At 39.6% G+C, this 26,045-nt stretch overlaps 1 protein-coding gene across 2 annotated transcripts in view; it reads left to right on the top strand.

Moving 5' to 3' along the window:
* Window positions 1–26,045, top strand: part of snf (U1 small nuclear ribonucleoprotein A snf) — a 162,060-nt gene that overhangs the window by 56,609 nt on the left and 79,406 nt on the right. For both annotated transcript variants that reach the window (XM_090371777.1, XM_090371778.1), the window contains exon 3: window positions 7,359–7,531. In XM_090371777.1, coding sequence (XP_090227903.1) covers window positions 7,359–7,531 — 173 coding nt within the window. The remainder of the gene's footprint in view (window positions 1–7,358; window positions 7,532–26,045) is intronic.

The following is a 26,045-nucleotide window of genomic DNA, read 5'->3' as shown; positions in this document are numbered from 1 at the left end:
CAAAATATAGTTTGGACTGATTAATAACTGTTTTACAATTGTTGAGAGCTCTGGTGTAGGCGGAAAATAAAACTGAAGAATTGGAAACAAGCCAATTACGATATGCAACATTCTTCTCTTGAACAGCCATAGCACATTTATTGGAAAACCAAGGTTTAGATAAAGGACGGGATTTTAAAGTGGAGTGTGGAATAAAGGATTCCATTCCTACAAGAATAATTTCACTGATGCGATCTGGGCAAGCATTGACATTGGAAGTTTTGAAACAGTGATCTGACCAAGGAAAATAAAAAAGGAATCTTGCAGGTCATCCCATTTTGCATTCTTGTAATGCCAAACAACACGAGGTTGAGAATAGCCATGAGATAAAGACTCCATTGGAGAAGAGACAATCATCAAGTTGTGATTTGAGGTGCCTGGAGGACCACTCACTTCGACCGTGTAATTAGAATGGTTGTTTGTGAGAAAAAGATCAAGCTTGTTGACTGTATGGTTAGGATTGTCTGGTATTCTTGTAGGTAGATGAACAATCTGTGCAAGTCATTAGTAATTACAAAAGCCTCAGCATCTTGACCAGCTGGGTCTGTGTGACTAGAAAACAGAAACCAGATGTAGTTGTGAACTGGAGAAAGACAAGTTGCAAAGAGTTCCAAATGATTTATGGAGTTGGGAGAACGGTAGGGACAACAGATGAATTTGACAGAATGAAGTAGAGATTTTAAGCCAGAGAAGAGCGAAAAGAGGGGATTCCAAATTACCAAGTCTCTCACAGGGAATATCGGAACAGACATATGCACAAGTAGCACCTTTGAGGCAAAAGGAATCATACAGTGAATAATTTGGGCAACTGAGATGAGCAGTGTTTGAATCAACCGATAACTGAGATTTTTTCAGAAAAAGTACATGAGGTTTGGCAGACCTCTATATGGAAATGAACATCATTAAGATTAGAACTGAGACAACACGTATTTGTGATCTTTGCACAGAAGTTTGCTCTATTATCTTGACAATTCGTGGTGTATTCAATAGTTAGAAAAGGTTGGGGGACATGCTGTATGAAGTAATGAAATTTTTGGATATAGCATACACATGGTAAGAAAATACCCAGTTCCTTGACGTAATGTGGCCGCGACAATGCCACCCACATACACACTACTCGTACTCCCTCCAGTCATTATCTGGCAGAGTAGAGGTAGCAAGATTACACACTAGCTGACCTGGAATCCTCTTAGAGTTACCGATAGTTTCGGTCCGGTGTACTAGCTAGTGGCTGGCTTGCAAACACCCTTTTAGAGCTGTACTCTCGAAATGTAAGGAAGATTGGATCTCGCCATGAATATTCACCATAACCTCAAAAGTCATCAGTCATACTGCATGATGGAAGAGATGGGGAAGGGTTGATCGGAACTTAGCTCTGGAGACTAAACATGGGTTTCACCAGTTCAAGCCTCAATAAGCAAAGTGGTGGTATTGCACCGGTTGATGAGAGTCATCTACCACCTAGTATTGCCTGGTAACAAAGAGGAACGTCATTTCTCCATGTGGTGTGGGCACCACACCACACCTTGACTCCTGCTTACGTTAGTTCATACCTGGGTCGTCACCCACAGTGTTCTTGCAAATGGGGGTTATACTCTGGATTACTAACAGTCCCACCAACGTGAAGGTGGGACTATTTTTTTGGCTGTCACAGACTGTCTGGACTTCACTGAAATTGGGTCCATTTGACTTCTGTGTCAACTGAATATCAGTTCCATCAGTGTTTTAGACTCCCATGTAGACAGCACAGCTTGTCTGTGATAGCCTCAAGAACCAAATATGTCCGATAATGTACATTCATTTCATTTTCTTCCTCTTCATCGCTGCTAAGTACAATCAAACGAAAATATTTTCTGTGTTGCAGAATATCTTCACCTTCTGAACTTTCTTCTGCAGCTTCTAGATTTCGTGTATCTTCTGCGCTCTTTAAAAAATGTAATCTGGGTTTGTTTGCTTTTGCTTAATAGATCTTTGGAAATTTCATGGTATGGAGCTAATCATTTTTGAAGCTCCCTTTTGAACTTTGTGCTCCTTTCATTCGAAATTTTGCATTCAGTAAAATAAGTTTCTAATTGCTTGGCTAAGTTTGACTTCCTGTATGGTTTTTAGTATAAAATTTGTAACTTCAGAATTTGCATCTGCACTATCATCCTCTGAATTGGTTTGGTTTTCCTCCAATGCCATTTCCACCAAATCTGCTTGGCTAGCCTCTTTTTCTACTATTAATTTTTGAATGTCTTCAGTAGTCATATCATTAGAACCTTCCACTCCTACCGATTTAGCAAGTTCTACTATCTCACCGATTCAGTTTTTTTTTTTTTTTTTTTTATGTGAACCCCCAAACACGAGAGGTATCAGAACCTATAGTACTTAGTACCGTGCTTGGGTTTGAGTTAAGAAGACGAAAGAAGATATTTGTTGACATTGGACTTGAACTTCTGTAGATTGTAATTTTCAGGAAATACGTATGAAGGAAGGTTGTTCCAGAAAACGGCAGTTGAATGAATAAATGAGGAAGATGAAAAGTTGGTTCTGTGGGTTTGAAGTTGGACAGTAAATGGATGTTGGCTAGTGGCGGCACATGTTCAGACTGTTTTGAAAGAGAGAGAGAGCAGGAATTATAGAAGACAATTCAGAAGAACAGTGCCCATGGAAGTATCTGTAGAAGAGGCATGCAGCAGAAACAGTGCGTCTATGAGAAAGCGAGTGGAGAGACTCTGTTAGAGATAAATCATTAATTAACTTAACTGCCCTCTTCTGAATGGAATCAAGAAGCCTGAGAGAGGTTTTGGGGGCACCACCCCAGATGTGGGAACAATATTCCATGGCAGGGCGGATTTGCGATTTATACAGAGTGAGCAGCTGTTTGGAAGAAAAGTAACGCCGAGAGCGAAAGAGAAAACCAAGTTTTTTAGATGCAGAGGAAGCAATATTTGTAATGTGCTTGTGCCAAGAGAGATTAGAAGTCAGGGTAATCCCCAAAAGAGATATATCATTTTGCCTAGAAATCGGAGTGTCACTAAAGATAAGCATAGGAGCAGAAGAATCCTTTTTGCGAGATATAAGACAAGACTGAGTTTTAGAAGGGTTGAAATCAACTAAGTTGTCTTTGCCCCACTGGAGAATTACCTGAAGATCGGCATTTAAGGAATTGGTAGCAGATTTTCGAGAAGTTGAAGCTGATTGAGCAGGACAAGGTTTCTCAAAATGGAAAGATGAATGCAATGTGCTATCATCGGCAAAACTATGGATAGGATTTCCAGTCAATGGAAGAAGGTCATTGATATACAAGAGGAAAAGAGTGGGGGAAAGAACTGAACCTTGGGGGACACTGGTATTAGTGGAGAAGTTAGCAGACAGAGAGCCATCTGCCATCACCCTCAGTGAGCGATTAGAGAGAAAACTGGATAAGCAATTACTAAAAACATTTGGAAAACCATAAGATGGAAGCTTGTTTAGAAGACCTTTATGCTAAACACGATCAAAAGCCTTTGAGATGTCAAGAGCAACTACTTGTGTTTCACCGAACCTTTCCATTGAATTAGTCCATAAATGGGTAACATAAGCCAGAATATCTCCAGTGGATCGATGCTGACGGAATCCATACTGGTGATCGTTGATCAGACGGAAGGTTTCTAGGTAGTTTAAGAGTTGGCGGTTAATTGATTTCTCCATTACTTTAGAAAGAGTAGAAGTAATTGCAATGGGATGATAATTGGATGGGAGGGATTTGTCACCCTTTTTAGGAACTGGCTGGATATGAGCAAATTTCCAAGCAGAAGGAAAAACACCTTTGGAATAAGAAAGTGAAAAAAGGCGGCAAAGAATAGGAGTAAGTTCAGGAGCACAGGTTTTGAGAACAAGTGGAGAAATACCATCAGGACCTGGAGCTTTCTTAGCATCAAGATTCATCAAAATCCTTCTGATATCCTTTTGACGGAAGACCATAGGAGGCATTGAATGGAGCATGTTGTGAATGGTGGGAGGTGTTTTACCAAAATTATTAATACATGAGTTGGAAGAAAAATGGGATGCTAGCAGGTCAACTTTATCCTTGGTTGAAGTGGCAACAGAACCATCTGGTTTGGACAGAGGTGGGAGCAAAGATGGGCAAAAGTTGTGGCCAATAGCTTTGGCAAGAGACCAGAATGCTCGGCTACCATTAGGGCAAGAAGCAAGTTTTCTACTCTTAGTCTGTTCAAACTCTAGTTTGGACTGATTAATAACTGCTTTACAACTGTTGCAAGCTTTAGTGTAGGCAGAAAATGAAACTGAAGAATTATAAACAAGCCAATTACGATATGCAACATTCTTCTCTTGGACAGCCTTAGCACATTTATTGGAAAACCAAGGTTTAGATAAAGGACGAGATTTTAAAGTGGAGTGTGGGATAAGGGATTCCATTCCTGCAAGAATAATTTCACTGATACGATCTGAGCAAACGTTGACATCAGAAGTTTTGAAACAGTCATCCCATTTTGCATTCTTGTAATGCCAAACAACACGTGGTTGGGAATAGCCATGAGATAAAGGTTCCATTGGAGAAGAGACAATCACCAAGTTGTGATCTGAAGTGCCTAAAGGACCTCTCACTTCGACTGTGTACTTAGAATTGTTGTTTGTGAGAAAAAGATCAAGCGTATTGGCTGTATGATTAGGATTGTCCGGTATTCTTGTAGGTAAATGAACAATCTGTGCTAGGTCATTAGTAATTGCAAAAGCCTCAGCATCTCGACCTGCTGGGTCAGTGTGACTAGAAAACGGAAGCCAGCTGGAGTTGTGAACATTAAAATCACCAAGGAAAATTACTTCACTGTTAGGAAAATTGGACTGGAGAAAGTCAAAGAGCTCCAAGTGATTAGTGGAGTTGGGGGAATGGTAGAGACAACAGATGAATTTGACACAATGAGGTAGAGAGATTTTAAGCCAGAGAAGATCAAAGAGAGGAGATTCCAAATTGCCAAGTCTCTGACAGGGAATATCAGAACGGACATATGCACAAGTACCACCTTTGAGGTGAAAGGAATCATACAGCGAATAATTTGGGCATCTGAGATGAGCAGTAGATGAATCAACTGATAACTGAGATTCTGTCAGAAAAAGTACATGGGGTTTGGCATACTGGAAGTGGAAATGGACATCGTTGAGATTAGAATTGAGACCACGTTTATTTGTGAAATGAATTAGGAAGTGCTTGGGAGGTTTAGATCTTTTCACAGATAAGCTTGCTCTATTAGTTTGACAATTCATGGTGTATTCAATAGTAAGAAAAAGTAGGTGGGACATGCTGTATGAAGTAATGAAATTTTTGGATATGGCGTACATGTGGTAAGAATATACCAAGATCCTTGACATAACGTGGCCTCGACAATGCTCCCCGCATACACACTACTCGGACTCCCACCAGTCACTATCTGGCAGAGTAGAGGTAGCAAGATTATACACTAGCTGATCCGGAAGCTTCCTAGAGAGTTACCAATAGGTTCAGTCCGGTGTACTCACTAGCGGCCCGCCTGCGAACACCGTTTTAGAGCTGTACCCTCAAAATGTAAGGAATATTGGATCTTGCCACGACGTTCATCATAACCTCAAAAGTCATCAATCGTACTGCATGATGGAAGAGATAGGGAAGGGTTGACCGGAACTTAGCTCTAGAGACTAAACATGGGTTCCACCACTTCAAGCCTCAATAAGCAAAGTGGTGGTATTTCACCGGTTGATGAGAGTCATCTACCACCTAGTACTGCCTGGTAACATAGAGGGGCGGCGTTCCTCCATGTGGTGTGGGCGCCACACCTCGACCCCTGCTTACGTTGGTTCACACCTGGGTGGTCACCCACCATGTACTTGTGCATGGAGGTTATACCCAGGATTACTAACAGTCCCACCATCGTGAAGGTGCAAGCAGAGGATTTGGCTGTCACAGACCGTCCGGTCTTCGCCGAAATTGGGTCCACTTGACTTGAGTGTCACCCGAATATCAGTTCCATCAGCGTTTTAGACTCCCAGGTAGCAAGTACTGCTTGTCTGGCATATCTGAGAGAATGTCTGTGACAACCTCAAGGACCATCTCAAGGTTTTCTGTCAGTTTGACCAAATTTCCTGAATGAACTGATTCTGGCCATGTATTTTTCCAACACGCATTTAGTCTTGGCGGTTTTACTTGTTTGAGTGATAAAGCTATGATTCCGATACAGTCCACAATTGAAAAATGTCTTTTGAGTAGTGCTTTTTTACTTTTCTTAGGCATAATTTAACAAATTTAATACACAACCAAAATATTATTCCAATATGGTTCTTAAGAACAAAGTTTAGTAATATATATCTGGAAAAATTTATAAACTATCAAATAAAATCCAAAAATAACTTTAAAAGTCACGAACTGCACTCTTCAAAGTCAATTTTTTATGGTCTCAAACAAGCACCACAAGTTCAATTGCACAGAACCTAACACGAGGATTTTTGAATATTTTTTTTTTTTTGCATAGATCTTAGCGGGGGATTCACAAAATAGAATGGAAGTGTTGAAAAATTACATCCAACGTAATAGCTGGGTTCCCCCCCACAAAAGCCCAAAAAGAGTGTTATGAAACTGTTATATAAGTACGATGTTGTGCTAGGATTGCTGCAACTTATGTTAGAGTGAAATCGCATTGTTAAGATACCGTGTTATTTGGGAGTTGCCTGTAGTTATGAATTGGCATCATTTTCAATATACGATATATTTAAATGATGCCAGTTGTAACTAATTAAGTAGTTTTGATGCTGTTTCACTAACTTGTACGTAAGTTAACTTCTTTTGTAACCTGAGGCGCCAGCCATAAATTACGTTGTAATAGGCCTTAGTTGCTAATGCTCCTAAAAACCAAATAACAACAATAACAATAACAAGCCCTTTTCACTACATACTCAGTTCAGATTTATGAGTTAACTATGATGTATCTTTACCTGATATTATATAGATAATGGATTTCTGTAACATCACATTATATGAATGTACTTAAACAATTTTTTAAAATGGAAATTTTTACTGCCTCAAACATATTTGTTTGCTTCAAATTTGTTTTGGAATACTTCTATGACTCTTTATCATGTCTAAATTTGTTATTTCAAAATTCTATATTCAGAATTATTAAACATAGGTACTATTAAAACTTTTTTTGTATAATATGTATTTCGTCAATAATTCAGCATAAAAATTTAGATAGATAAATTTCCTTTTGAAATTTCAGTGAGGTTATTTGAGTAATATCGTAATACCAAATTCTAAACTGTGCACAATTGTTTTATAATCTTAATTTTTTTTATTTGTTTAACAGAATTAAAGAAATCTCTCTATGCAATATTTTCACAATTTGGACAGATACTTGATATCATTGCATTGAAAACACTTAAAATGAGGGGCCAGGCCTTTGTTGTATTTAAAGATATCAACAGTGCAACAAACGCTTTAAGATCCATGCAGGGATTTCCATTTTACGATCAGCCAATGGTAAGCAAATTTTAATAAATAAAATTAATAAAATTTTAATTTCAAATGAGCAGTTTGTTTTATTTAAAAATCAAAACTGAGCAATAATTGCTTTCAGTCCTATTTCCTATCTTTCTTATAACAGTATATTGTTATTTATATCAGCATATTAGAGAAAGTATAAGGGACAAAAATATTTTACACATCATCAGGCATAGGATTGATAGTACAGGAGCCTTTAGCAGGAAGTGATTGCAAAGTTCTAGGTCGAATGATGAACAAAAGGGTTTCAGTTGTTAAAGGTTAAGGAATGTGTTTTAATTTCAGGATAGAGGACTAAGTTTTTTTTAACACCACATTACCTCTAACTGGGTGGACAGCACAGGGAGGGTGAATACACAAATATGGAATACCTTTAAAGAAGTAGCCCACAGAAGTTGCAAATCCATGTATACCATTAAGAAATATTGCATGAAGTGGATGCCCTGATGGTTGAACATGGGGTTGGTCAGTTTAAAAGAAAAATTATGGCAAGGATGAGTACTTGTTTATATGCTGGCATGACCACTGAGTTCAGAGGAGTTTACAGTTAATTATTTTGATAATGAATACAATTCATAACTGTATTTAGCAGTTCTTTAGGCTTGGACCACAGTCCACTCAAATGCATGGGTATTACTGCACTCTAACCCTTGACCACTTGGCTATAAGTTCATCTGTAATAATGCCACAGAAATGGTAATGGTGAGGCTGGTAAAGGCTGATTATTAGAAATCACTGGCTAAGAGAGTACAAGAAGTTTTTTGCATGTATGAATACTAAGATTAAAAGAATGAATCCCATTAGCATTAGGAAAGGCATATGATGCAACAAAGCAAGCTTATATAGCATCAACCAGGGGAAAAAAAAAAAAAAAAACCTTCCAATTTCATGCATCAATTCACTCCAAATGCTTTTCTATTTCTTCCTTGAACTTATTTAAATTTTTGACCTCCACTACAACAGATGGAAGTTTATACCAACTATCAGCCACCTGCTTGCTAAAGGCAAATTTCCACACATCTATTGTACAATTAAAATAAAAAAAAAATAAACTGCAGCCATTATAAACCCACTGCGGGATGGAAGCCTCCTCAACAATTCATGTTGAGGGAAATGGACCATAATCTGCCACGCTAGTCCAGTGTGGGTTGGCAAATCGACCGTATTTAGCAGTCAGGGGCTTGAACCCCTTTCTACTCAGAAGCATATGCTACTGCACTCCCACTCCTGACCACTCAGCTACGAAGGCCTAATTGTATTTCCTCAATTTGAATTTATGTCCCCTAAGGTGAGTAATCTGAACAAGAGGAAGAATCCCATCAGCATTAAGCTTGCTCAAACCATTCAAGGCCTTATACCCCTCAGTTAGATCACCTTACAGGTGCCTAGTCTCCAGACGCTGAAATTTGCAGAACTGAAGCCTTTCTTGGTAAGAGCAATCCTTTATTCCCCCTCAGCAATCTCATTGCCCTTCTCTGTACCAGCAGCTCTACATCCTTCCTAAAATGAGGCCTCCAGACCTGTATGTAGTACTCAAGGTGTGACCTGACCATTCCCTTATACAAGAGGACAATCACCTCCTTATCCCTGCTAGCAAAATTTCTGTATATCATTAAGACACAATGAGCTACTCTTGCAGCACTGTTCAAAAAACTTCATATTTGACTGCAAAAATTCCCCCAGGTCCTTTTCATTCTTCACTACCCTGAGTGTAGAAACACCCAGTTGGTACGTTACTCAATGTTAAACGTCAGTTGCCACCTCTCAGCCCATCTACTCAACTTTTCTAGATCCTGTTGCAATAGTAAACCATCATTACTGCCATTAACATCCCTGCCAACCTTTGTATCGTCTGCAAACTTAGACATTAACCCTAATATACCTTGGTCAAAATCATTGATCAATACAGAAAACAACACTGGGCCCTGGGGGGGGGGGCTCCATTAATAACATTAGTCCAAGAAGAGCAATATCCATTGATTACCACTCTATGATTACCATCCTTTATTGATTGATATTGATTACCAGTAAATCAGAATGTCTTATAATGGGGGATTTTAACTTCCCAGATATTGACTGGAACTTGTGGGTTGGTCACTCACACACTAGTCAGACTTTTGTGGAGTTATTGGATGATTGTTTTCTGCAGCAGCATGTTCGAGAGGCAACCAGAGAAAGTAACACTCTTGATCTGGTTATCAGCAGTGATCATTCGTGTATTAAGAATTTGCAGATAAAGGAACCACTAGGTGGCAGTGATCACAGTGTGCTGAAGTGGGATTTACTCAAAGAGGTAACTACCGTCAGGGGTAAAGGAAAGGGTTTTTGCTTCCGTAAAGGGGAGTACAGTGGTCTCAGACAGTTTTTAAATTCTGTACAGTGGGATCAACTGACGATGTTACAAACAGTAAATTCTAAGTGGGAAGCATTCAAAGAATTAATCGTGGAAGCTACTAGACTTTATATACCGATTAAGAAATATCGTTCAAGGTTTAGGCCTAAATGGTTATCAAATGAACTAATGAGACTCGTGACAGAGAAGAAAAATGCATGGGATGTATATAAATTATCAGGTGACGCAGAAGCCTGTGGCAGATATAAGCTAGTCTGTAATCAGGTCACAAAGGAGGTTCGGCAGGTGAAGGCGGATTACGAGAAATCTTTGGCAAAAGATGCTAAGAAAAACAGCAAGGATTTCTTTACTTATATAAACTCTAAAAGGAAGGGGAGTAATATGATTGGTCCACATGACATCGATGGTTCGACTGTTGATGATCCTGCTCAGATAGCAAACAAACTGAATGAGTATTTTGCATCTACATTCACACGTGAGGAATTATTACAATTTGAAAATGGAAGAAGGTTATCAAATTGTAGTAGCGAGCTTAATGATTTTGTAATAACTGAGAGCAAAGTGGAGGAGAAATTGTTGAAGATAAACACAAGAAAGGCGCCTGGGGTGGATGGGATCTATCCAGTTATTTTAAAGGAGGCGGCAAAGCAACTAAGCAAACCCTTAGCCATAATTATGAGAGCATCCTTGGACTCAGGGGAGGTTCCCACGGACTGGAGATGTGCAAATGTGTCCCCAATTCACAAAGGTGGATCGAAGGGTGACACGAGTAATTACAGACCAGTTAGTTTAACTTCTGTTCCGGGTAAAATAATGGAGTCGCTGGTTAAAGATGCATTGCAGGATCATCTAGACAAGACTGCAGCAATAATTCAAACACAGCATGGGTTTGTTAAGGGAAAGTCTTGTCTGACAAATTTGATTGGTTATTATGATGTGGTCACAAAGGAACTGGATGCAAAAAATAATTTTGATATCATATACTTGGATTTCAGGAAAGCTTTTGACACTGTTGCGCATGGAAGACTACTGTACAAATTGGAGCAGAATGGTATTAAGGGTAAGTTGCTACAATGGATAAAAGGATGGTTAAGTGGGAGAAGACAGAGGGTGGTAATCAATGGGTGCTGCTCTTCGTGGACTAATGTTATTAGTGGAGTCCCACAGGGTTCGGTGTTGGGTCCACTGTTGTTTTGTGTATTTATCAATGATATTGATGAAGGTATATCAGGCTTAATGTCGAAGTTTGCAGATGACACAAAGGTTGGCAGGGTTGTTAATGACAGTAATGGCAGTGTGCTACTGCAACAGGATCTAGATAATTTGGGCAGATGGGCTAAGAAGTGGCAACTGAAATTCAACCTTGACAAATGCAAAGTACTGCATATGGGTAGAAGTAACCCCAGAGAAACGTACCAACTGTGTGGTACTACACTTAAGGTGGTAGAAAATGAAAAAGACCTGGGAGTAATTGTGCAGTCAGATATGAAGTTTTCTGAGCAGTGCAGACAGGCTGCTAGGGCGGGTCATGGGGTTTTGTCAATGATATATAGGAATTTTGCTAGCAGGGAAAAGGAGGTGATTGTCCCTCTGTATAAGGCAATGGTCAGGCCACGTCTTGAGTACTGCGTACAGGTCTGGAGGCCTCATTTTAGGAAGGATGTAGATTTGCTTGAGCGTGTACAGAGAAGAGCAACACGATTGGTGAGGGGAATGAAGGGATTCTCTTACCAAGAGAGGCTTAAGTTCTGCAAATTGCAGTGGCTGGAGACTAGGCATCTGCGCGGTGATCTGATTGAGGTCTATAAGGCCTTGAATGGGTTGAGCACGCTGAATTCTGATGGGATCCTTCCACTTGTTCAGATTACCAACCTACGGGGACATAAGTTCAAATTAAGAAAGGACAGATGTAGAATAGATGTGCGGAAATTTGCCTTTAGCCAGCGGGTGGTTAATTGCTGGAACAAACTTCCATCTGTCGTTGTAGAAGTTGATAGGTTAAATAAATTTAAGGAGGAACTGGACAGGCATTTGGAGGGAATGGTGTGATTTTTTTTTTTTTTTTTTTTTTTTGGCTGATGCTGCATAAGCTCCTACACTTGCTTTCTTGCATCATGTGCCACTACTACTACTACTACTACTACCATCCTTTTATCCATTGCAGCAACTTGTGGCGCCTCCTTAGCCAGGTGGTCAGGAGCAGCAGTGCGTAGCACACGCTTCTTGATTTAGACCGGGGTTCGAGCCCGTGACCACCAAATACGGAGGATGCGGAAAGGTCATAGAATGACCACCGCATATCCCCGGAGCAATATGGCCTTAGTTGTTAATGCTCCTAAAAACCAAATTATAAACAACAAACAAGCAGCAACTTGCCCTTAATGCTGTGCTGCTCCAATTTGTACTGTATTCTTTCATGTGCAACATTATCAAAAGATTTTCTAAAATCCAAGTATATGAAAAATTATTTTTTGCATCCAGTTCCTTTGTGAACAGATCATAGTAACCAATCAAATTTGTAAGACAAGACTTCCCCTTAACAAATCGATGCTGTGTCTGAACTATAACTGCAGTCTTGTCAAGGTGATCCTGCAGTGCTTCTTTAACCAGTGACTCCATTATTTTCCCTGGAACTCAAGTTAAACTAACAGATCTGTAATTACTTTTTTTTTTTTTTATGTGAACCCCAAACACGAGAGGTATTAGAACCTATAGTACTTAGTACCGTGCTTGGGTTGGAGGTTGAGAAGACGAAAGAAGATATTTGTTGACATTGGACTTGAACTCCTGTAGACTGTAATTTTCAGGAAATACGTATGAAGGAAGGTTGTTCCAGAAAACGGCAGTTGAATGAATAAACGAGGAAGATGAAAAGTTGGTTCTGTGAGTTTGGAGTTGGACAGTAAATGGATGTTGGCTGGTGACGGCACGTGTTGGGACTGTTTTGAAAGAGAGAGCGGGAATTATTAAAGCCAATTCAGAAGAACAGTGCCCATGGAAGTATTTGTAGAAGAGGCATGCAGCAGAAACAGTACGTCTATGAGACAGCGAGTGGAGAGACTTTGTTAAAGATGAATCATTAATTAACCTAACTGCTGCCCTCTTCTGAATGGAATCGAGAAGCCTGAGAGAGGTTTTGGGGGCACTACCCCAGATGTGGGAACAATATTCCATGGCAGGGCGGATTTGTGATTATACAGAGTGAACAGCTGTTTGGAAGAAAAGTAACACTGAGAGCAAAAGAGAAAACCAAGTTTTTTAAATGCAGAGGAAGCAATATTTGTAATGTGCTTGTGCCAAGAAAGATTAGAAGTCAGAGTAATCCCCAAAAGAGATATCATTTTGCCTAGAAATCGGAGTGTCACTAAAGATAAGCATAGGAGCAGAAGAATCCTTTTTGCGAGATATAAGACAAGACTGAGTTTTAGAAGGGTTGAAATCAACTAAGTTGTCTTTGCCCCACTGGAGAATTACCTGAAGATCGGCATTTAAGGAATTGGGAGCAGATTTTTGAGAAGTTGAAGCTGATTGAACAGGACAAGGTTTCTCAAAATGGAAAGTGGAATGCAATGTGCTATCATCGGCAATACTATGGATTGGATTTCCAGTCAATGGAAGGTCATTAATGTACAAGAGGAAAAGAGTGGGGGAAAGAATTGAACCTTGGGGGACACTGGCATTAATGGAGAAGTTAGAAGACAGAGAACCATCTACCATCACCTTCAGTGAGCGATCAGAGAGAAAACTGAATAACCAATTACTAAAAACAGTTGGCAAACCATAAGATGGAAGCTTGTTTAGAAGACCTTTATGCCAAACATGATCAAAAGCCTTTGAGATGTCAAGAGCAACTACTTGTGTTTCACCAAATCTTTCCATTGAATTAGTCCATAAATGGGTAACATAAGCCAGAATATCACCAGTGGATCGACACTGACGGAATACATACTGGCAATCGTTGATCAGACGGAAGGTTTCTAGGTAGTTTAAGAGTTGGCAGTTAATTGATTTCTCCATTACTTTAGAAAGATTAAAAGTAATTGCAATGGGAGGGATTTGTCACCCTTTTTAGGAACTGGCTGGATATGAGCAAATTTCCAAGCAGAAGGAAAAACACCTTTGGAATAAGAAAGTGAAAAAAGGCGGCAAAGAATAGGAGTAAGTTGAGGAGCACAGGTTTTGAGAACAAGTGGAGAAATATCATCGGGACCTGGAGCTTTCTTAGCATCGAGATTCGTCAAAATCCTTCTGACATCCTTTTTACAGAAGACCACTGGGAGCATTGAATGGAGCATGTTGGGAATGGTGGGAATTGTTTTACCAAGATCATTAATACATGAATTGGAAGAAAAATGGGAAGCTAGCAGGTCAGCTTTATCCTTGGCTGAAGTGACAACAGAACCATCTGGTTTGGACAGAGGTGGGAACAGAGATGGGAAAAAGTTGCGGCCAATAGCTTTGGCAAGAGACCAGAATGCTCGGCTACCATTAGGGCAAGAAGCAAGTTTTCTACTCTTAGCCTGTTCAAACTCTAGTTTTGATTGATTAATAAGTGCTTTACAATTCTTGCGAGCTTTGGTGTACGCAGAAAATGAAACTGGCGAATTAGAAACAAGCCAATTATGATATGCAACATTCTTCTCTTGAACAGCCTTAGCACATTTATTGGAAAACCAAGGTTTAGATAAAGGACGAGATTTTAAAGTGGACTGTGGGATAAAGGATTCCATTCCTGCAAGAATAATTTCACTGACACAATCTGAGCAAACGTTGCCATCAGAAGTTTTGAAACAGTAATCTGACCAAGGAAAAGAAGAAAATAAGTCTCGCAGGTCATCCCATTTTGCATTTTTGTAATGCCAAACAACGCGAGGTTCGAAATAACCATGAGATAAAGGTTCCATTGGAGAAGAGACAATCACCAAGTTGTGATCTGAAGTGCCTAAAGGACCTGTCACTTCGACCGCGTACTTAGAAGGGTTGTTTGTTATAAAAAGATCAAGCGTATTGGCTGTATGATTAGGATTGTCCGGTATTCTTGTAGGTAAATGAATAATCTGTGCAAGGTCATTAGTAATTGCAGAAGCCTCAGCATCTCGACCGGCTGGGTCGGTGTGACTAGAAAATGGAAGCCAGCTGGAGTTGTGAACATTAAAATCACCAAGGATAATTACCTCACTGTTAAGAAAGTTTGACTGGAAAAAGTCAAGTTACAAAGAAGTCAGAGCTCCATGTTATTAGTGTAGTTGGAGAACGGTAGAGACAACAGATGAATTTGACACAATGAGGTAGAGAGATTTTAAGCCAGAGGAGATTCCAAATTGCCAAGTCTGACAGGGAATATCAGAACGGACATATGCACAAGTACCACCTTTGAGGCGAAAGGAATCATACAGCGAATAATTTGGGCATCTGAGATGAGCAGTAGTTGAATCAACCGATAACTGAGATTCTGTCAGAAAAAGTACATGGGGTTTGGCAGACTGCAAGTGGAAATGTACATCGTTGAGATTAAAATTGAAACCACGTATATTTGTGAAATGAATTAGGAAGTGCTTGGGAGGTTTAGATCTTTTCACAGATAAGCTTGCTCTATTAGTTTGACAGTTCATGGTGTATTCAATAGTAAAAAAAGGTGGGTGGGACATGCTGTATGAAGTAATGAAATTTTTGGATGTGGAGTACATATGGTAAGAATATACCCAGATCCTTGACATAACGTGACCTCGACAATGCTCCCCGCATACACACTACTCGGACTCCCTCCAGTCACTATCTGGCAGAGTAGAGGCAGCAAGATTATACACTAGCTGATGCGGAAGCCTCCTGGAGAGTTACCAATAGGTTCGGTCTGGTGTACTAACTAGCGGCCGGCCTGCGAACACCGTTTTAGAGCTGTACCCTCGAAATGTAAGGAATATTGGATCTCGCCATGATGTTCATCCCACCTCAAAAGGCATCAATCCTACTGCATGATGGAAGAGGTAGGGAAGGGTTGACCGGAACTTAGCTCTAGAGACTAAACATGGATTCCACCACTTCAAGCCTCCAATAAGCAAAGTGGTGGTATTGCACCGGTTGATGAGAGTCATCTACCACCTGGTACTGCCTGGTAACATAGAGGGGTAGCATTCCTCCATGTGGTGTAGGCGCCACACCTCGATCCCTGCTTACGTTGGTTCACACCTGGGTGGTCACCCACCATGTACTTGTGCATGGAGGTTATACCTAGGATTACTAACAGTCCTACCATCGTGAAGGTGGAAGCAGAGGATTTGGCTGCCACAGACTGTCCGGACTTCGCTGAAATTGCATCCACTTGACTTGAGTGTCACCCGAATATCAGTTCCATCAGCGTTTTAGACTCCCAGGTAGCAAGTACACCTTGTCTGGCATATCTGAGAGAATGTCTGTGACAACCTCAAGGACAAAGGGTGACATCTGTAATTACTGATGTCACCCTTTGATTCCCCCTTTGTGAATTGGGGACACATTTGCACAGCTCTAGTCCATGGGGACCTCCCCTCAGTCCAGCGATGCTTTCATAATTACGGTTAAGGATTTGCTTACTTCTTTTACTGCTTCCTTTAATATAACTGGATAGATCCCTTCCAACCCAAGTGACTTTATGTGCAATTTTAACAATTTCTCCTTCACTTTGCTCTCAGTTATTACAAAATCATTCTGCTTCCTGCTAGAGTGTAATAAATGTCTGGGCTTCACCTCCTTGAATAATTCCTCATGTGTGAATGTATCAGCAAAATACTCATTCAGTTTGTCAGCTACCTCAGCAGGGTCATCAACAATTCAACCATCGATATGAAGTGGACCAATCTGATTCATCCCCTTCCTTCAAGAGTTTACGTAAGTAAAGAAGTCTTTGCTTTTTTTTCTTTGCATCCTTTGCCAAAGATTTCTCATCTGCTTTGCTTGCCTAATCTCCTTTCTGATTACAGACCAGCTTATATCTACCATAGTTCTCTGTGTCACCTGATAATTTATATGCATCCCATGCATTTTTCTTCTCTGCCACAAGTATCATTAATTCAGTGATTAATTCTGGTAAGAATTGTCAATGTCATATACATATATAAACAATCCCTTGCAACATACATTCAAGTGAAAGCATATACACGTGTTTCCACTTGCAGGCACACTCAAGACTACACCTACACTCACTCTCTTCTTTCAGCACTGTCACACATTTCCCTGGGGTGGACACACAGACATGAACACCTCAGTTTCTCTCAATTATCACATTTCCACAGTGTATGCTCTTTAGGTATGCTCAGTGCTTTTTTTTTGTAAAAAAAAATAGGTGCCGGTACTCATTCTTTGCTATCAGGAAAAATTGAAAATTAAAAGGATATGAAAAGTACTCAAAATTTTTTTTTTTTTTTTCCTGATTTACTTTCGTAGTAATGTTTTTGGAATAAGAACAACAAATTTAGTATATTAACACAGTTTATTAAGTATAAATTAATTATTCAAGTATATATAGAAAATAATTGAAATGTGAATAAAATAAGTAAATAAATCGGTCAACTACTGAGTGCCGGGCACTCAGGATGACACTAATTGTCGTTAGTGTAGTATCTCAAATAGAGGGCTTTATGGTAACTGAAAAAAGTTTCTAGTACCCCGGCTGGGCCTAAAATTTAGGAAATAATGAAAACGTTGTCTATTTGAGTCTTTCCAGTTGTTGTTGAATACCAAGGGTGGGAGAAGCAACTCCGACTTCTTCCTGCAGAAGCGATTAAAGTCTTGGGGGTGAAGCGACTGGCAGGTGAGGGCCCTGCAAGACTCCACGCAGGCGCCTCACCACCACCACCGCCGCCGCGTCAACACTGGCTCTCTGAGTACCTCCTTGCTGGGACAACCCCAGCTTTGAAAATTGTTAAAAAATATTTCTTGTCGCAAAATTTATAATTGACCCTTATAGAATTATTAACTAACTATTTAGCAACCTTTTTGTCACTAAAAGGAGAGTTACTTAGTAAAAAGAAGCACGCTATTGAAGTGCAAAAAAAAAAAAAAAGATTTTGAACTAATTTTAACGCAAAAATAAATGATAGATTTCATCGAATAATGCATAGTTAATGTGATTTTTAAATTTTAACTCCGTTAGCGATGGAAATAGAGGGGGGACACGAAAATTACTTACATTTTCCTGTCTGATGCCGCCATTTTTAATTTTAAAAATATTTTAAAATTATATTTTAAACGTACTCGTTGAGCTCTTTCCAGTGGTGGAGCTATAGGTTGTCGACAACATTTTAACCCCCTTCATTTCTCAGACAAATTTTTGTCAACAATGATCAATATGGCGTTATGTTGGCCCACTTGATGTGCAAACCCATGCAAAATTTCTAGTCAATAGGTTGAGTGGCTCCAGAGATACAATGCTGTGACAGACGGACGGACAGGCAGACAACCAAGTGTTATTTTAAGGGTCCTTCGTTAAACTATGGCTTCTAAAAATAATAAGTCAAAATAAATAACATAAGTAAAAATAATTTTATAATAAAGTTTTTGTAGAATATTCCAAATTTTTATTAAGTTCTCATCCAACACCCTATGCTGACTTCTTTTCTTCCTCTTTGTATGTGGTGCCTCCATAGCTAGGTGGGCAGGAACAGCAGTGCTCCTGCCCCAAGACTATCCCAAAAAAGATAGTCTGCCTTGACATAATATTACTTCCTCCGCATCTTAAAAGCTAAGTTTTCTCTTTTGGTCTCAACATTACTTTTCTTCCAAACAGCTGCTCACTCTGTCAAATTGCGAATCTGCCGTACCATGGAATATTGTTCCAACATCTAGGGTGGTTTCCCCAAAACCTCCCCCAGGCTTCTACTGAGATTTCATTCCATTCAAAGGAGGGTAGTTAGGTTAGTTAAGGACCCATCTGTGGCAGTCTCCACTCTCTGTCCCATAGGTATTCTATTTCTGCAGCATGCCTTTTCTATAGATATTTCCATGGACACTGTTCTTCTGATATGGACTTCCCAAATTCCTACTCTTTTCCAAACCAGTTTGAACATTTGTCACAGCCAGTCAGAATCCTTTTACAGTATAACTTTATGCTCACAGAATTAGCTTTTCTTCTTCTTCCTCATTTATTCTTTCAGCTTCAATTTTTTGGAACAGCCTCCTTCATGTGTAGTTCCTGAAAATTGTCTTCAACAATTTACGACATCAAGAAAAATTCCAATGATATAACAGAATTTGTGTCGATTATGGATAGTGAAGGAGGATCTAGCAAGAAAACAACAATTTCGAAACTTGAAAATGCTGCTTTAGAGAGTGCACTCACTTTATTTTTTGTTTTCTTCAGAGCAAAGTTTAGGTGAACCAGTGTCTGGCCCAATGTTGTGTAAAGAAGCATCGGATTTTAATTGAAAATTAATAGGTAATGAAGATTTTAAGGCAAGCACAGGTTAGCTGAAAAACTTTAAATTGAGACAGGGTATACGTGAACTAGATATTCAAGGCGAGAAACTTTCTGCAGACGAATCGGCAGTGGTGTCCTTTAAAAGTAAGTTTGCTTCAGTTATAGCAAATTAAGAGAAAGAAACGTTTATAATGTTGATGAGATGGGCTTATTATGGAAAGCATTACTGAGAAAAACCCTAGCCACTAAAAGAGAAATGGCAGCACCAGGTTTTAAGATGAGAAAAGAGCAAGTAACAATCGCAATGTGTGCAAATGCTGCTGGGACGCTCAGATTGTCCATGTTCGTTATCGGTAAGTCGAAAAAACAGAGAGCATTTAAAAATATTTCTAATTTTCCCGTCTTTTATAAAAATCATAAAAATGCCTGGATAGATGTTTCTGTTTTCCGAGATTGGTTATAATTTTTTTTTAATATTAATCTTATTTTATTAAATCTAACCTTACTTTTATATTTAATCTTACCAAAAAATTATCAGGAAAATTTTCTGGTTTGACTATCCGGAAGAGGTCTGACATCAGTTATTCCAGATAACTGATACTCTACCATATATAGAATGTAGGCATTTCATCCAGTTGATATGGATGGCCAGTGCAATGTTGAGTCAGTTTGCCCGTGACATAAGCACTGGAAAAACTGTGGATAGGGGTGTGTTATAAGCCAAACGACTGCAATTAATATAACGAAAATCTATGTAGACAATAAAGGGGGTCAGAATGTCTTGTAACAAGGAACTTGTGTTTGGGTCATCACAGAGGACTTTGAGAAGCTTTCTGGATTTATTGGATGACATGCTTTCTGCACCAGCATGTTAAAGAAGCAGCAATTCCTTTCAACCAGGAATGAAAATCATTCCTGGTTTGAAGGAATGTACTGCCTATAGGCAGCAGTAATTCAAGATTAATATACCAATTGGGTGGTACCACACACAGGGTGATGAAGAATGAAGGAGACCTAGGGATAATTGTACACTCTGATATGAAGCTCTCCAAATAGTGCAGCAGCCTGCTAGGACATCTCGTGGAGTGATATACAGGAATTTTGCATAAAGAGGAGATTATGCTATCATATAAGGCAGCTGTTCCCAACCTTCTTTGACTCGCGAACCCTTTTTAACATCATTTTTTTATCCCGAACCTCTTTCAACGTAAAACTTTTATAGCGAACCCCTTTCAACAATATTTTTAAAGCGAACCACTAAGCCTATATTCTCTGAAATCGTATAATATTTCTGAATTTTTATTATAAAATATTTCCAGTACTAAGTTTTAATAAGCGACATACAGCCATTAGGCGCTGCCGTAGCCAGGTGGGAAGGAGCAGCAGTGCGTAGCACACGCTTCTTGATTAGACCGGGGTTCGAGCCCGTCATCACCAAATACGGAGGATGCGGAAAGGTCAGGGAATGACCACCGCATATCCCGGAGCAATGTGGCCTTAGTTGCTAATGCTCCTAAAAACCAAAATAACAACAACAATAACATACAGCCAGGCCTCGCATAACGCGAGTTTGATTAATGCTATTTGAAAAATTATACCACTTTTCCCTTTACACCATGCAAAATTCCAGTTAACGCGATCTTTTTTTTTTTATTTTTTTTTTTATATGCGATAGTTGAAAAAGATTTGAATCGCGCATTAAGCTTGCCGCGAGTCGTACGGTCAATAAACAAACGTTTGCCTGCTGCCCGCCTCTGTGTGTTCCATCAACCATCGGAAGAAGACGTGTTATAAAGTCAATGCACACTTGCATAAAAATTCAAATTTTTAAATGAGCTAGATGAAATCTTTCGTATCGCAGAGAACAAAAGGTTTGAGGTTTTCTGCGATATTTATTTCGCCGGGCCCCAGAGAAGATTGTTGTCGGCGATCGGAAATTGATTGATGAAATGAGAAAGTCAACACTGTTCAAATATTTCCGCAACAGTCATTTCTTCATTATGTATTTTATGTCAGAGGTTCCCAAACTTTCAGGCGCCTCCGTAGCCAGGTGGGAAGGAGCAGCAGTGCATAGCACACACTTCTTGATTAGACCGGGGTTCGAGCCCGTCACCACCAAATACGGAGGATGCAGAAAGGTCAGGGAATGACCACCGCATATCCCAGAGCAATATGGCCTTAGTTGTTAATGCTCCAAATAACAAACAAACAAACAACAAGCACAAGCCCAAACTTTCTCGGTTCACGGTGCCCTTAGTGTCTCAGTAAATTTTTTCAAGGTGCACCCAGACCAAAAGAAATACCTAACAGTTCCGTTTAGTAGTTAGGTCCAAACAACTTAATAAGAAATGCTGAAACTGTGAACTACATCGAGCTAGTAGTTCGTGCGGTGTCCGACAGATGTCGAGTATCACTGTGTTTCCCTCGAAAATTTAAAATATTACACGGCACGCAGTTTGTGAACCGCTGTTTTATGCAATAAACATTTAATTCCATAATTATTTTCATTATCTTTTACATTGTATACAGTTAAAAAGTTGTTTAAAAGGTATTTTTTGGACATTCCAGAAGGTCAAGGACTAATTATAAGTTTTTCCTATTGATTATTATATTCGATTAACGCGTTTTCGCGATGCGCTAGCGGGACGAATTAATCGCGTTAATCGAGGCCAGCCTGTACTGTAATAATAAAAATTATTATTAAGTATCATTTATACTTTGTAAAGCAGTTATTAATCAGTCCAAACTAGATTTCGAACTGGCCAAGAGTAGAAATTGTGCTTCTTGTCCATTGGTAGTCGACGATTCTGGTCTCTTGCCAAAACTATTGGCTGCAATTTTTGCACATCTTTGTTACCACTTCTGTCAAAACCAGACGGTTCTGTTGCCGCATCAGCCAAAGATAAAGCTGACCAGTTAGCATCCTATTTTTCTTCCAACTCATGTATTGATGATCTTGGTAAATCATCTCAAACCATTCCCAGTACACTCCATTCAATGCCTCCTGGTGTCGTCCATCAAAAGGATGTCAGAAGGATTTTGATGATTCTGATGCTAAGAAAGCTCCAGGTCCTGATGGCATTTCTCCACTTGTTCTCAAAACCTTAGCTCTTGAACTAGCTTCTGTTCTTTACCGCTTTTTACACTTTCTTATTCCAAAGGTGTTTTTTTTCTTCTGCCTGAAAATTTTCTCCTATCCAACCAGTTCTTAAAAAGGGGGACAGATCCCTCCCATCGAAATACCTTCCCATTGCAATTACTTCTACCATTTTCTAAAGTAATGGAGAAATCAATGAACTGCAAACTCTTAAACTATCTAGAAACCTTCCGTGTGATCAATGATCACCAGTATGGATTCCCTCAATGTCGATCCACTCGTGATATTCTGGCTTATGTTACCCATTTATGGACAAATTCAATGGAAAAGTTTGGTGGAACACAAGCAGTTGCTCTTGACATCTCCAAGGCTTTCGTTTGTGTTTGGCATAAAGGTCTTCTAAATAAGCTTCCATCCTATGGTTTGGCAGCTGTTTTTGTAATTGGGTATCCAGTTTTATCTCTGACCATTCACTGGTTAATTAGCATTAGTAGAGGCATACAATGCAAGAAAGCAAACTTATGCAGCATCAGCCAAAAAAAACCCTCCCATTTTACCCTTCCATTCGTTCCAAATGCCTGTTCAGCTCAGCCTTAAATTTATTTAGACTATCAACTTCCACAACAAAAGATGGAAGTCTGTTCCAGCATTCAACTATCTGCAAATTTTCACACATCTGTTTTACAACTGTCTTTCCTCAATTTGAATCTATGCCCTCTCAGATTCTTAATCTGAGCAAGAGAAAGAATCCCATCAGCATTCACCTTGCTCAACACCTTCAAGGCCTTATACACCTCAATCAAATCACCTTGCAGGTGCCTACTCTCCAGGCGCTGCAATTTGCAGAAGTTAAGCCTTTCTTTGTAAGAGCACCCCTTTGTTCTCCTCACCAATCTTGTTGCCCTTCTTTGTACTCGTTCTAACAACTCTACATCCTTAATAAAATGAATCCTCCAGACTTGTACACAGTTCTCTAGGTGCGGCCTGACCATTGCCTTCTACAATGGGATAATCACCTCCCTGTCCCTGTTAGCAAAATTCCTATATATCATTGACAAGACTCCATGACCTGCACTGGCAGCCCGTCTGCACTGCTCAGCAAACTTCATATTTGACTGCACACTTACCCCCAGGTCTAATTTCACTTTCCACTACCCTGAGTGCAGAACCATACAGTTGGTACGTTTCTTTTCGGTTATTGCTACCCAAAAGCTGTACTTTCCATTTGTCAATGTTAAACTTCAGTTGCTGCTTCTCAGCCCATTTGCCCAACTTATCTAGATTCAGTTGCAGTAGCATACTGTTTTTAGTGTCATTAACAACCCTGCCAACTTTTGTATCATCTACAAACTTAGACATTAATCCTGATTTACCTTCATCAATATCATTGATAAATATACAAAACAACAATGGGCCCAACACAGAACCCTATGGAACTCCACTAATAACATTAGTCCATGAAGAGCAGCACCCATTGATTACTACTCTCTGTCTTCTCCCACTCAACTATCCTTTTATCCATTGTAGCAACTTGCCCTTAGTACCATACTGCTCCAATTTGTATAGTAATCTTCCAACAGTATCAAAAGCTTTCCTGAAATCCAAGTATATGATATCAAAATTATTTTTGACGTTCAGTTCCTTTGTGACCACATCAGAGTATCCAATTAAATTGGTCAGACAAGACCTTTACCAAACCCATGCTGTGTCTTAACTATTACTGTAGTCTTGCCTAGATGATCCTGAATTGCTTCTTTAACCAGTGACTCCATTATTTTCCCCGGAACAAAAGTGAAACTAAAAGGTCTATAGTTACTTGTGTCTCCTTTTGAACCCCCTTTGTGAATTGGTGATACATTTGCACACCTCCAGTCCCTGGGGATCTCCCCTGAGTCCAAGGAAGCTCTCATAATTATGGCTAAGGGTTTGCTTACTTCCTTTGCTGCCTCATTTAATATAACTGGATAGATCTCATCCACCTTAGGTGCCTTCCTTATGTTTAACAATTTCGCCTCTACTTTGCTCTCAGTTATTACAAAATCACTTAGCTCCCTGTTAGTTTGATAAACTACTGGCATTCCCCTCATTGAATAACTCCTCATGTGTGAATGTAGATGCAAAATACTCATTCAGTTTATCAGCTACCTTAGCATGATCATCAATAGTCAACCCATCTCTTTTAAGTGATCCAATCTGATTCATCTCTTTGCTTCTAGATTTACATAAATAAAGAACTCTTTGCTGTTTTTCTTTGCATTCTTTAGCAAAGATTTCTCGTAATCTGCCTCCGCTTGCCTTCAGTACTTCGTAGTTGGAATGAAAAGCCTAATTGCCTCCAAGATTTAAGTCCCTGAAGGCTTCCCATTTAGAATTCAACGTTGGTAACATCATCAGTTGATCCCACTGTACAGAATTTAAAAACTGTCTGAGACCCCTGTAGCCTTTACAAAAGCAAAAGCCCTTCCCTTTAGCCTTGATGGTAGTTACATTTTTAAGTAAATCCCATATCAGTACATTGTGATCACTATCATCCAGTGGTTCCTTTATCTGCAAATTCTTAATGCATGAATAATCACTGCTGATCAGATCAAGAGTATTCTGATTATACTCATCAGATTCATTAGGCCTATAATACACACCTACTCTCATTTTTCCTTTCCCAGTACTTATGTCACACCAAACAGACTCAACATTGTATTGTCCACCAACGTCAGTTGGATGCACTTCCTTAGATTTTGTTTCTTGACTAACAGCATAACCCCTATCTGTCCTGTCTATGCTTTCTGTACACACTGTACTCCCCAAATTCCAATTCTGCACTGCTTATATCTGTGTGACACCATATTTCTGATATCAAACAATATCTGCCTTTGATGTCATGACTAACACTTCAAGCTCATCAAATTTATTAACTATAATCCTAGCATTGGTGTACATGCACCCGTTCCTACTCTTAGTTACCCTAACATAGCCCATATATTTATTTGTTCCACTATAATTCCCAACAGTCCTGGAAATCTCCATTGCCTTGCTTTCCATGCTGCTCATTCTAATAGAGCAGTGCAAGAATCACTTTTGCCTTTACCTGTGGCTACTATTTTTGTGTATCCCCCCCCCCAAACTAGCAGTTTTCCAACCCACCTAACACTGCCTTGATATCATCGGTAAATATTCTTGCACCCTTTCTATTTAAGTGTATCTCATCCCTATAGAAGCAGTCTCGCGTGTCAACAAGCACAGACCACGCTGAAAAAAATTCTACCCCTTGACCCTTGCATAATCTCTCCAGGGCCGAATTGATCGACAAGGCTCTCGTCATATTCTCCTATCGTGACACTTTCACATTCAACCGTAACTCGCAACTCGTTTTCAACATTGACCTGTACTTTTTGAGTAAATCTGCAGATCTCCTGATGGATAGTGAATAATATCATTAGTTTCAACCGTTTGTGCCCTTAAAAGATATCTGCTCTACAGTGTCATAATGGTAGAGGCTCTCTGTCTTCTAACTTCTCCACTAATGCTGGTGTCCCCCACGGTTCAGTTCTTTCTCCTACTCTTTTCCTCTTGTATAATATTAATGGCCTTTCATTGACCAGAAATCCTATCCATAGTTTTGCTGATGACAGCACATTGCATTCCACCTTCCAGT

The sequence above is a fragment of the Mastigoproctus giganteus genome, chromosome 4, assembly GCF_048544385.1.
Source record: "Mastigoproctus giganteus isolate SK-2022 chromosome 4, ASM4854438v1, whole genome shotgun sequence".
Lineage (NCBI taxonomy): Eukaryota > Metazoa > Arthropoda > Arachnida > Uropygi > Thelyphonidae > Mastigoproctus > Mastigoproctus giganteus.
This window is presented reverse-complemented; position numbering and strand designations above follow the sequence as displayed.